Here is an 11,341-nt window from a genome sequence, read left to right as displayed (position 1 = left end):
GTATAGTAAACTTCATTTTGTTTGGCTAATTCAACATTAAAACAAAATCTACAAGTACTTTTCTTATTTTAAGTAATTCTTTTATTTTAATTAATTAATATAAATTTCTAATACCAAGTAAATTTTTGAGCTTATATATAGTCAAACACTAATGAAATTACTACGAAAAATCATATAAATTACTAAGAAAACTTATATACTAATAAAATTCAATAAAATAAATACATATTGAACTTCATTTCACATATTACAAAGAAAAATGAATTCCATAATTTGGCTGCTAGTTTAATTAAGCACTATATATATCTCTTGATTTGTAACTAATCCAACTGTATTTTTAATTTGTTCTACTATGAATTTTAAAAATAAAATATAAAAGCTAAATTAATAACCTTGGTTCTAAAAATTTTGGTTTCAAATTGCAGATCAAACTAACTAAAAAAAAAAAATTGATCTCCCATGATTAATGTGGTACTCATTAATACATTTTTCCATTATAATTTCAAAATATAATTTTCTGTAGAAAAATCTTTCTAGTCTCCTGCTATGCTTTTATTAATATGTGTACTATCATAATCAAAGAATAACTTTTTTACTTAAAAAAAAAAGTCTTCCACCATGCTTGACGTGTTTCTTGCCCTGAGTTTATCTTTTCGTGTAGTGCTAGGTGCGACAGTCACTGTCACTGTCACTTTTGAAAAATGTTTACAAAATTATATTACTTTCGAAAATGGCTCGACATTGATCGATTTCCAATGGATCCACTCTGTAGAAAAGAAATTAAATATAAATATATAACCAATTGAATTTAATTTATGAATCCTTCGAATCGTATAACTTGTTCCGACATGAATTTAAATTTAATAAAAGAAATAACCGATATAAGCTTACACATTTTCATTATCTTTTCTCCTCATTAAGCTATTTCCATACAACTAATAGAATCAATATCTTCCTTTAACTTTCCGCTAAAATTTACGTCACACTCAAAGTTGTGATAAAAATATTTTTCTATAAATAATATTTGAAAATAATAAAATATAGTATTTTGATCTAATCAAAACGTTAAAAGTCACTTAAAAATTGTATTATAAGAGATGCTTAACCATGCCACAGTCTTATGACCACAAATTAAGAAAACATTTGTCGTGTCCACAGTCCATTTCATATTTGTTAATTGAAATATAGAAACAAAATTGAGAATTTTTTATTTATTAATTTTAAAATCATTTTCAAACTCCTAAAATTTAATGTATAATTCTTTTCTACCATATCAACTACTTTTTGACGGTTTCCAAATCAACTTCTAAGGCTGTGACTGAGAAATTAAGTGACTTGGTGGATTTCTCTCCTCAGTTATTATATTTTTTTTCTTTTTTGCCTTTATTTCTACAAAGTAATAAAGATATAAAAGTTATTAATGGAGTAATTTAAACCAGGTATGGCTTCTTGGAAATTACTTTAGCTGAATTGTCTCCAACACAATTACGAAGCCTAATATAAATTTTAATTTGTTCTTCAATGGAAGAAATTTCAGTTCAGGAAGGCTGCCAATCCAGTTTGGAATTCCACCAGATAGTGATTCTTGCTAAAGATATAATGTAACCAATACAAGTGAAATATTTATTATTGACAGATTATAGAAAAATGGAAAAACACCATAGAAACATTCAAGATTATCATTTGACATTATCAGGTTCTACAATTCACCACTTGAAAGATGAAGAATTTAAAAATAAAATAAAATAAAACCATACCTTTAGCTAGAAAGGATATAAAAGGCATTTGGAAGAGAATACAAACATTGTCCTCTTATCTTATTGATTACATGAAGAGCCACTAATTCATTTAGTTTATCATCATCTTAATAAGCAAAAAAATGTCAAAATTGGCTATGGAAGTTTGAATTTGAATAAAACATAAACATTGTCTTCCAGAAAATATTGACAACTGGTAATGCATACCTCAATGAACCAAAACCATGCTCGTCGCCATTGAGGGTTTATCCACAAAACTGCAGCTATTGCCGATAATACCATCACGTAAGCCACCAAAAAGCTAACAACGAAAACATTCATGTCTATGAAGCCATTCTCCTCTTGTTTTTCATCTGTTGAAACTCTAGGCATCAATGATGGTGGTAATGTTGCACTGCAAGTATTTGGTAATGGAAGTCCACAGAGGAAAGGATTTCCCTCATAGCTACTCTTTTCAAAAGTAGCGAACTGTTTAACTCTCTCAGGTGTTTTTCCAGATAAGTTGTTATGTGATACGCTGAAAACAGCTACATAATTTAGTTGTGTAAGATGAATAGGGATTTTCCCATTCAAGTTGTTGTAAGAAAGATCCAAACTCTCAATTTCACTGAGATTGGAGAATGATGATGGAATTTCTCCTGTCAAACGGTTGTGAGAAAGGTTTAACACTTTGATCATATCAAGATTTCCAATTTCAGGAGGAATTTCTCCAATCAATTTGTTATCAGAAAGATCTATTCCAGAAAAGTACAAGAGAATACTTTGCTGATAAGGATACGTCATCCCCTTTGTTGTAAAATCTAAAGTCTGTGGATCATTTCCTGGAGAGATAACCCCAGAACCCCCTGTCAACTTCAGGCAAGCAGGGATATGACCAGAAAGATGATTGTGAGACAAATCAATTAACTTTAAAATGTCCAACTTGCATAGCTCCTTTGGAATTTCTCCTTCAAAGTTGTTATAACCCAAAGAAAGATAACCTAAAAGGGAAAGCTTCACACCGATCCATTTTGGAATGGTTCCGGTCAACAAATTATGTCTAAGATCTAATGTTATCATGTCAAAGCAATTGTAGAATGCATTGGAGATTGTGCCTTGTATTCTATTTTCAGATAAGTAAATGTGTACTAACTGTGGAGGGTTAAAGTTTGATGGTAGATATCCAGAGATGTCATTTCTTGAAAGGTCCAAAACTGTAAGAAAAGACATATTGCCCATCCACCGTGGGATAATACCTGAGAGATGATTATCACTAACATCTAGCATTTCCAAGAAGGAGCAATTGGATAAGCTGTTAGGGATATTTCCTGTGAATTGATTTCCATCCAATTGTAAAACTTGCAAGAAGCTGACATTGCTAAATGAATTGGGAATGCTACCATTGAAATCATTTCGAGACATTTTCAAATCTTGTAACCTTGGTAACAATGCTCCAATTTCTATCGGAACTTTTCCATGGAAGCCATTATCAGAGATATCTAACTCCGACAAAGTCATATGAGAATGAATTGGCAATTGAATAGGCCCTGAGAGAGAATTATTGGCTAAATAAAGTTTTTCTAGTTTCGTGTTGTTCTCTAACAACCAAAATGGAAAACCTCCCTCCATTTTAATATGTGAGAGATCAACTTCTTTTAAGTTATGTTGATAGTAGAGGAACTTGGGAAATGCTTTACCATATCCTAGACCAGACAAAAGAAGAGTCTCTAGTTGAAATTTTGGAATCAAATTGTGTGCCTCTATATTTGAATGGACTTCATTATCCTTACCATCAAAGTACTTGAGTGTTGTATGGTTGAAGAATGGACCAAGTGAAATAGGGATTTCAAAGTGATTGTTTGAAAGTCTTAATTTTTGGAGGGATGTCAATGCCCCAAGGGGAAAGATTTGTCCAGAAAAATGATTGGAAGAAACATCTAAATATTGAAGGGATGTCATATTTGCTAAACACCAAGGCAATGTACCATTGAGATCATTAAACTTCATATCTAGAACTTGTAGATGTTTCAACTCGCACATGCCTGCAATTTATTTACAGTTAGAAACTTTTTTGTGAGGGAGAGAAGGACGAAGAAGAAGAGAGAGAGAGAGAGAGAGAGAGAGGAAAAACCAATCTTACCTGATGCAACTGGTATAGTGCCACTGAGTCCACAGCCAACCAATGATAAAGCCTTGAGAGACGTAATTTTGCCAATTACTTGCAGGATGTTGTTGCTAGTAGTAGAAGAATTCAAGTGTAAAATTTCCAGGTTCTTGAAATTTGGCAACCCTGCAATAATCATTAATAATGAAAAGTTCAAAATGATTCCAACAAGATTACCATTTCTAATGCTAATCATCAAGGCTGAATTGTTATTAAGTTAATTTTTAAAAAGTAGAATTTCTAACTAGTGCAATATACCATTGTATTAGCAAGTAATGAATTATGGTCAATTTACCTTCCGTTGGTAGAGTGTTTACAAGTGAACACAGAGATAAAAATTTAAGAGAAGGCAGTGCTCCAAGACTTTGAAGTGAGGTTTCACTCAAAGAAGATGAGTCCAGGAACAAGTCTTCCAAGCTGTTCATATTATGCCACTCTGAAAACAACAACAAATGTTCTAAGACACAGTACATAGAATCAGAATAAAGTAAAGCAACAAGAATTTTAGACATCATTACCAGTACAATAATTTACCTTGAGCAAATATTTTTCCTTCGAAATCATTTTCTTGTAAAGAAAGAATCTTTAAGTATGGAAATGCTCCCAGTGATTGTAGCAGTGAAGAGCTTCTTCCATTTGCGGTGATGTTATCCAGAGTTAGTTTGCTTAACTTGTTTAGACCTCTTTTATCTGCAAAATGAGAAAAGAAATGAACAAAATTTAGACCTGATAAATTTACATTCTATCAACCGGTAAAACCCTGCTGAATTATTCTGTTCTCCTTGCTTGAACAGGGCCAAGCTTTTTTTATTCAGAAATTAGTAATCAAGCTTAGAAATAACAGGTACCTCTCAAGGCCTGAAACTTGATGATCTGATTTCCACTCAAGTCTAGCTCCTCTAAGTTACTCAAACCATCCAATTCTGGACAATCCAAAAACCAAAACTAATTAGATCACTGTAAAAGTTCAATCGTGATGCTTTAACTAGACAAAACAGATACAAAACATAATTAACTAACCTTTCATGTCAAGTGTTCCTTTGAGTGAATTGTATCCTAGATTCAAATATTTCAGAGATGGAAATCCCTTGAGAGATGAGAGCAAGCTGTTGTTAATCTGATTATTACTCAGATCAAGAAGTTCCAGATTGCTTAAACCTAAAAAAGTAGAAATTCTTCAATATCATTCATACTTCTTCAACTACTTCAGAAAAGAACGTATGACAAACAGTGAAAAGTTCAATTCATACCCTGAGGGAATTTGAAACCTTGAATTTCATTTCCTTGTAAATTCAACTCCTTCAAGCTTGTTAAATTACTTAAATCTGCTCCTTTGCAATGTTCTTAATTAATATGGGTTTTACTTGAAAGAGACAAAAAAGGAAGAGAAATTAAGGAGGAAGGAACCTTACTCACCTTGAATATCAATGGTTCCTTTGAGTCTATTGTTTTTTAAAGATAATGATTTTAAAGATGAAAGACCACTTAGAGAATGCAAGATGCTGTTGTTGAATTGATTACCATCTAAACTGAGCGACTCAATATTAGCAAGACTTGATAATCTTTCAAACCCTGAAAAAAAATCCCATAAATTGAAATTTGCCAGATAATTGAACAAAACCTATGCAAGAGAGATATGGAGTATGAACCTTCATTTTCAACACAACCCAAAATGTTAATTTCCTCCAAGCCGAGATATTTCAATTCTTTGAAGGGAAGAAAGAAAGAGGTATTAAGATACCAATCTCCTAATATCCCATCCCTCCAAGGATAAAGTCCAGTTACTCTGCCAGTAACGGAATCACACTGAACGTAATCCCAATAACAACAATTGGGAATTTTCTTCCAAGAAGACATAGCCGTCGCATTAGGATAATTCAAGTAATCTCTGAGCTTAAGTAAAGCAATTCTGTCATCCTCCCAGCAACCATTACACCGCCATCTTCCTTCTAATAATAACACCATTATCACTGATATCCATAACTGCTTCAAATTTAGACCCATGTCAGTGTATGACCACTTCTTGCATTTCATGGAGGAAAAGCAATGAGTTTAAATAGGAACAGAGTAGCACCTCTTCTTGTTGAAAATACACTTTGACATACAATTCTACTGTATTGTTTTCTTTTTTTTCTTTCTTAAAACAGTAGTTAAATCTTTTATAACAATTTTTAAACTTATTTTAATCAATATATATATTTAAAATAATATTTCCTTCACAGTGCTAATTTAAAATATTCTTAGAATTATTCAGAGAAATAAGTAATAGAATGGAAAAATTGAAGATTATCTCCCCAAGAAATTTCAAGACTAACGTGAGTTTGGTAATAACTTTTTAAATAGCTTTTAAGTCAAAATGTGTTCGGTAATATAGCGTTTAAACTAATTTTTAGAAGTTAGACAATATTTTATAAAAAATTAAGTCTTATAACGTTTAGCGTTTATTGAAAAACTATTCAAATAATCATCAGCTAAACGTTACTATCAAAACAGCTAATTTTACCGAATAAGCCCTCAATAATAGGAGGTTGGCCTGGCTACTAAATGCGTGAAAAATTAGAAGTGGATCTCCTAATCTAATTATATTCTAAAATAAAATATATCTTTTGTCCCGAAAAAATATTTAAATTCTTAGAAAAATTACATTTAAGCCTATGAAAGTATTAAGAGTCTTACTAAATGGGATGCCAAATATACCATCATTGACCAATATGAACGCATAGTCAACCTTTTAGATAAGATATTAAAGAAGTACCTACCAGTACCGCCAATGTCATTTTTGACTTGTTCCTTTGTGACTATTCCAATTCACTGGTCATGTTCATTTATTTAATGAGATCCACCTATTTTAACATGTTGATTGGTGTAATCACTACTGTTCAGAGACTCAAAATAGTAACCCAGTCTTTATATTATTACTAACTTGGACTAGATGGGACAATAGTTCATAATATGCAAAGAGAGGGAAATATACAAGAAACTTTATTTATAAAAAATGAAAAATATTTACATATATAAACACAAACAAAGACTGTACATATTTTTAAGTCAGTAACAGAGAAGGAACTATGCTCTGGCAATATGCAAAGGGCATAGAGCATCATCACTTTCACTTCAAAAAAATGTGAAATAATTCCAAAATTATATATATATATATATATATATATATATATATATATATATATATATAAAGACTAGCCCTATACTCTTTTTAGCAGCTAAAAACTCCTTCCATTCGTGGAGCATCTTGATGCTTAGTAAATTAAAGAGTTGGCTTTGGCACAAGTTGCACAGCAAGAAATCAAATTCTTGAAACCTGCGTCTCTAGGTAATGATATGTCCTTCTGGCGTCTTTCCAAGACACGAATAAATTCATCTGAGCTTAAATTTCCATCGCGATCAGCATCGAACACATGGAATATTATGTCAACCAGATTATCTGTAATGGAGATTCCACATACCTGCAAAATTTTAGAGTAGCATAATTAGTATAGGCATTAACTAATATGATGCTAAAGATGGCTTCTTTATTAGAACTTGCATACTTGAGAGGCAGCTCTTTGAAAATCAATTTTTGTTAGCATTCCATTCACTTTTCCATAACTGAATATTGCCAAAGATAGAGACCGCAACTGCTTTCGGAGCTCTGCGAAATCTCTAAATTCCTCCATTGTAATTCTTATGTCGCGGAGATTAGGCTCATTGTTCAGTTCCTCAACCCTATCAAGCAACTTGTTTATATGAGTTATGTCTGCTGCTGCAACCATAGACAAGGCAAAATCTTTTGCTGATATAGTTCCTCGTGATTTGAAGTCATAATGCGCAAATTCCAACCTCAAAATCTGCAAAAAAATCGGGATTTTCACCATCTATTGATGAAAAATCATTATTATTGCTAAAAATTATATTAAGGGTTAATTACATAATACTCCATGAAGTTTGAACTTAGATGCAATTTGATCCCAGTGAATAGATTAGGAATTGTTAACATGCGCTTGAGATTTTTTAAAGATTCAACATTTTAGTCCTTGAACACTTTAATCCTCAAAAAGGTACATACTTCATCATGTAAGTCCCTTAGAAATTGGACAAATCTTCCATGTTGCAGACACTTGTTTCCATCTTTGCCAAAGAAGTACTCCAACAAGCCAGCATTCTCCACAGGCTCCATACCTCTGAACCCAAGTCTCCGTCCATCCCTATGGCATGCTCCTTGCCTGTTTTGAGCTCGCATTAAACTCATTACTTTTTTAAATTCCTCTCTGTCAATCGCTCTGGCAATAGAAACATAAATTAGTTAATTAAGCACAAATTATGCAGAAAACAGATAATCACTAGAATTTTCAATGTTAAACGTGAATTTGATTATCTTCTAGAGGAATGAACATGAATACAACAATTCTTAGGTAAAAGGGCTAGAGAGCAGAAATGGTCTACCCATTATTGTTTTGATCAAACATTTTGAATGCAACAGAAAAGCTTGTTTCAGGAATGCTGAGAAGTGTAACAAAAAAGATGTACCTGATAGCAAAATTGAAATGATTAGATTTTTGAAGAAAGATGAAATGAAGCTTGAAATGGACAATTGACAAACACTCACTCTGGAAAAGATATGAGTCCATCATTGTTAGTATCAAAAAGCATGAAAAATTGTGAAGGCTCACAATGCAACTCGCTAGGGACTCGCTCTCCTCTCAGAAAGCCTTCCCTAACCCGGTCTGATTCAGATGAAGGAAATACAGGAACGATTGCTCGCATTAAGTCTGCTGGTGTCATAAGTATATCTCCAGAAGGTGTTCGGAGAGATGCAAAATACTCAAAAACCTTAATTACAAAATGCATAAAGACAATGATGAATCAGGAAGAAGAAAATGTTAAAAACGGTCTATTCTTTTCTGTTATATATATGTTTGCATATTGAGGGATGATTTAACAACTATTTTATTAGAGAGAAAAACTTAAATCAAGGATCCAGACATACATTAGCTAATATAAACTACACTTTGGATGAACATATTGAACTTAGGGAAGATTAAATACCTTTTCAGGAGGACTTTGTGTCCTTATTCGCTTTTCATATTTAAAGAAGACTCTTCTCCTGAATGCATCTGAAATATAGGTAAACTGATCAGTATTTGTGCATCTATAACAACACAAAAGCAGACAAATACATGAATAACTGAATTACTATCTTTCTTTCTTTCTTTTTTGCTAATTAGCCTCAGTGTGGGTGTTCAAACTCAACCCAATAAACAAATTCAATACCACTGAGCCCAAGCTTGTTGGTAGATTCGACTAGTATTTCATCAAATACCCTGTGTGCACGATAAATCTAGTGTTCTGGAAACACGATATGCATAGACATTGTATCTGTTTGACGTTATTGTTAATACTACTGATAAGAAAAGCATTATGTTTAAAACGTTGAATATACTAACTGTAAAAAACTTTAAAATAGTTAAATATTTATCCCAAATTGTTTTTTCTCAACAGCATTTAAAATGGTATGTTATTGAAAAAGCAACTTCAACCTGAATACCAAATTTGCAAATTATATAATTCAATTATAACACAAATAAAGAAAATTCAAAGAAGAAAAAAACAGAAAAAGTAAATGATCAATATAATAACCTCCAAATAGGAATCTATGCTTCTTCTTAGGCAAAAGGAGATCCTCATTGGACCGCCATACTGTTCCATTTGCAGCTTCAGCAAAAGAAACTAAAGAGTTCTTATCAGCCAAAGAATGGTACCAATAGCCAAGCCCCAAGCCAGAACCAATAATCAAAACACCTGAAGAGACAGATCTCAATAACAACTTGAAAAATGCATCCCCGTTCTCCTGATCATGACCGTAGCTTGACCCATCAAAAGATGGCCTCAATGAAGAAGATGCTGAGACAGACCCTTTTGATTGGTTGAAGAATTGACGAGTGCAAAGCTTTTCTTGATTGGTGTATATTTGAGTGATGGAATTAAAAGATTTCTTCACGGAGGTTCGAGAAAACATTAGTACAAAAAAGTTGCAATCTTTCTAAGTGAAACGGGATTTGTAGGAATTGGAAAGAAATAAATAGAAGAGAAAAATGAGTGAGAAAGATTTTTGTTGAACGAGAAAATTGGAGTTAGTTATATGGTTTCAGTTGAAATATAGAAAATTAGTAACGGTTTTTTCATAAGTTAGTTATTCTGAGTCAGTTAAGCGCGCCTTTTAATTCAAACTACCGCACATTTCTAATATACTATTTTATGGTTGGAAATTACTCATGGGTTATGGCTTCCTGATGTGATGAGTGGTAACCACTGAAATCATGTGATAGTCGAGGCAACAGGCTCAGGTGCGACAGTACGACGGGTCGTTTATGCGTTACACCTTACATTGAACGAGAGTTTATAGGCTGTTGGTGCAAAATGTCTAAATATATAGTTAATTTATATTTTTGTTTTTTCTTAATTTTCAAAGATATATATATATGTGTGATCTAGAGAAGAATAAAGTTTTGTGAACTATGTTAAACTGACTCGACCTAAATGATCTAATTAACCCAATCCAGCCGATAGATTGAAAAATATAATAGGTCGAATTGAGTCAATTATCTTTAAAATTCATATATTATACCAGGTTAGAGGTTCATCAGGAAATTTATGGACCTTATTCCACCTTTCGTTTGTTCATATGTTTGATGAATTAAACTGGAGAAAAAAATTATTGATACATCAATTCATTATGGATATTTTAAATCAATTGTGAATCACCGTTTATTATGAATTTTTTTTTTTGTCAAAATTAATGATAAAAAATCATGGACTTATAATTATTTTAAGTCTTTATAGCTCAAATGAGATATTAACATATAAAAAATAAAATTAATTTTATAAATATATTACTCTCTTTTTTTCAAAATATAAATCGTTTAAGGTTATTGCACGGTGATTAAGGAAACAATTAATTCTTTTAAATTATAACAAAACTAAAGGTATTTTATCTAATGTAAGTAAGGGTATTTTGTCTAATATTATTTCCCAAAATATTTAAAATGACTTATATTTTAGAATAAAATAATTATTTAAAAATGATTTATATTTTGAGACAAACGGAGTATTTCTTTATCTACGTAGAGATAGATTTAAATATAAATGAATGGGGGAAAACTGAAGCCCACGTAGATTACAATTCATAAAAAAAAATTGAATAAAAGGAAAAAAAAAAAAAAAAGGAGAAATCAATAAACTTTGACTGAAATGGTTAGTATTATTGACTTTAAGGCGCTTAATGACCTCCTTTTTAGGGGGTCTTATGGGCCTCTAAAATTGATAAATACCTGCCCGTATCTAATGACAACCTAACCATCCACATGGAGGAAAATTAAATAATTAAAAACGTCCAATAATGACATTTTAACTGTGAATTTTTTTATTGACTTAACTCTAATTATATTAT

General features: G+C 31.7%; 2 protein-coding genes across 2 annotated transcripts; both read right to left on the bottom strand.

Annotated features, from left to right (window-relative positions):
* Nucleotides 1-1,661: 1,661 nt before the first annotated feature.
* On the bottom strand, nt 1,662-5,998 carry LOC105641323 (cuscuta receptor 1). Its single transcript, XM_012225846.4, has 9 exons — nt 5,550-5,998; nt 5,317-5,472; nt 5,151-5,225; nt 4,921-5,058; nt 4,749-4,823; nt 4,435-4,590; nt 4,196-4,336; nt 3,877-4,026; nt 1,662-3,778 (listed from the first exon to the last, which is right to left on the bottom strand). The coding sequence occupies exons 1-9, from the start codon at nt 5,932-5,934 to the stop codon at nt 1,893-1,895; spliced, it is 3,162 nt and encodes a 1,053-aa protein (XP_012081236.2). The 5' UTR covers nt 5,935-5,998; the 3' UTR covers nt 1,662-1,892.
* Nucleotides 5,999-6,829: 831 nt separating this feature from the next.
* On the bottom strand, nt 6,830-9,957 carry LOC105641322 (calcium uptake protein, mitochondrial). The gene is made up of 7 exons (XM_020682172.3): nt 9,532-9,957; nt 8,941-9,008; nt 8,501-8,724; nt 8,338-8,421; nt 7,961-8,174; nt 7,446-7,742; nt 6,830-7,361 (listed from the first exon to the last, which is right to left on the bottom strand). Exons 1-7 carry the CDS (start codon nt 9,908-9,910, stop codon nt 7,155-7,157), a joined length of 1,473 nt encoding a protein of 490 aa, XP_020537831.1. The 5' UTR covers nt 9,911-9,957; the 3' UTR covers nt 6,830-7,154.
* Between the last annotated feature and the right edge of the window lie 1,384 nt (nt 9,958-11,341).

The sequence above is a fragment of the Jatropha curcas genome, chromosome 8 (assembly GCF_041381405.1).
Source record: "Jatropha curcas cultivar XTBG-Jc1 chromosome 8, XTBG_Jcur_1.0, whole genome shotgun sequence".
Lineage (NCBI taxonomy): Eukaryota > Viridiplantae > Streptophyta > Magnoliopsida > Malpighiales > Euphorbiaceae > Jatropha > Jatropha curcas.
Note: the sequence above shows the minus strand (reverse complement) of the source record. Positions and strands in the feature narration are given on the sequence as shown.

What these genes read in the sequence shown, in the direction of transcription:
- LOC105641323 (XM_012225846.4), bottom strand. Translation starts at nt 5,934, where the DNA reads ATGAAATGCAAGAAGTGGTCATACACTGACATGGGTCTAAATTTGAAG. An exon ending in AGGTTTCAAATTCCCTCAGG is followed by an intron (nt 5,059 to 5,150) that starts GTATGAATTGAA and finishes CTACTTTTTTAG; the next exon opens with GTTTAAGCAATCTGGAACTT. An exon ending in CACTATACCAGTTGCATCAG is followed by an intron (nt 3,779 to 3,876) that starts GTAAGATTGGTT and finishes AATAAATTGCAG; the next exon opens with GCATGTGCGAGTTGAAACAT.
- LOC105641322 (XM_020682172.3), bottom strand. Translation starts at nt 9,910, where the DNA reads ATGTTTTCTCGAACCTCCGTGAAGAAATCTTTTAATTCCATCACTCAA. An exon ending in TTTGATCAAAACAATAATGG is followed by an intron (nt 8,175 to 8,337) that starts GTAGACCATTTC and finishes TTCTATTGCCAG; the next exon opens with AGCGATTGACAGAGAGGAAT. An exon ending in TAAGGGACTTACATGATGAA is followed by an intron (nt 7,743 to 7,960) that starts GTATGTACCTTT and finishes ATTTTTTTGCAG; the next exon opens with ATTTTGAGGTTGGAATTTGC.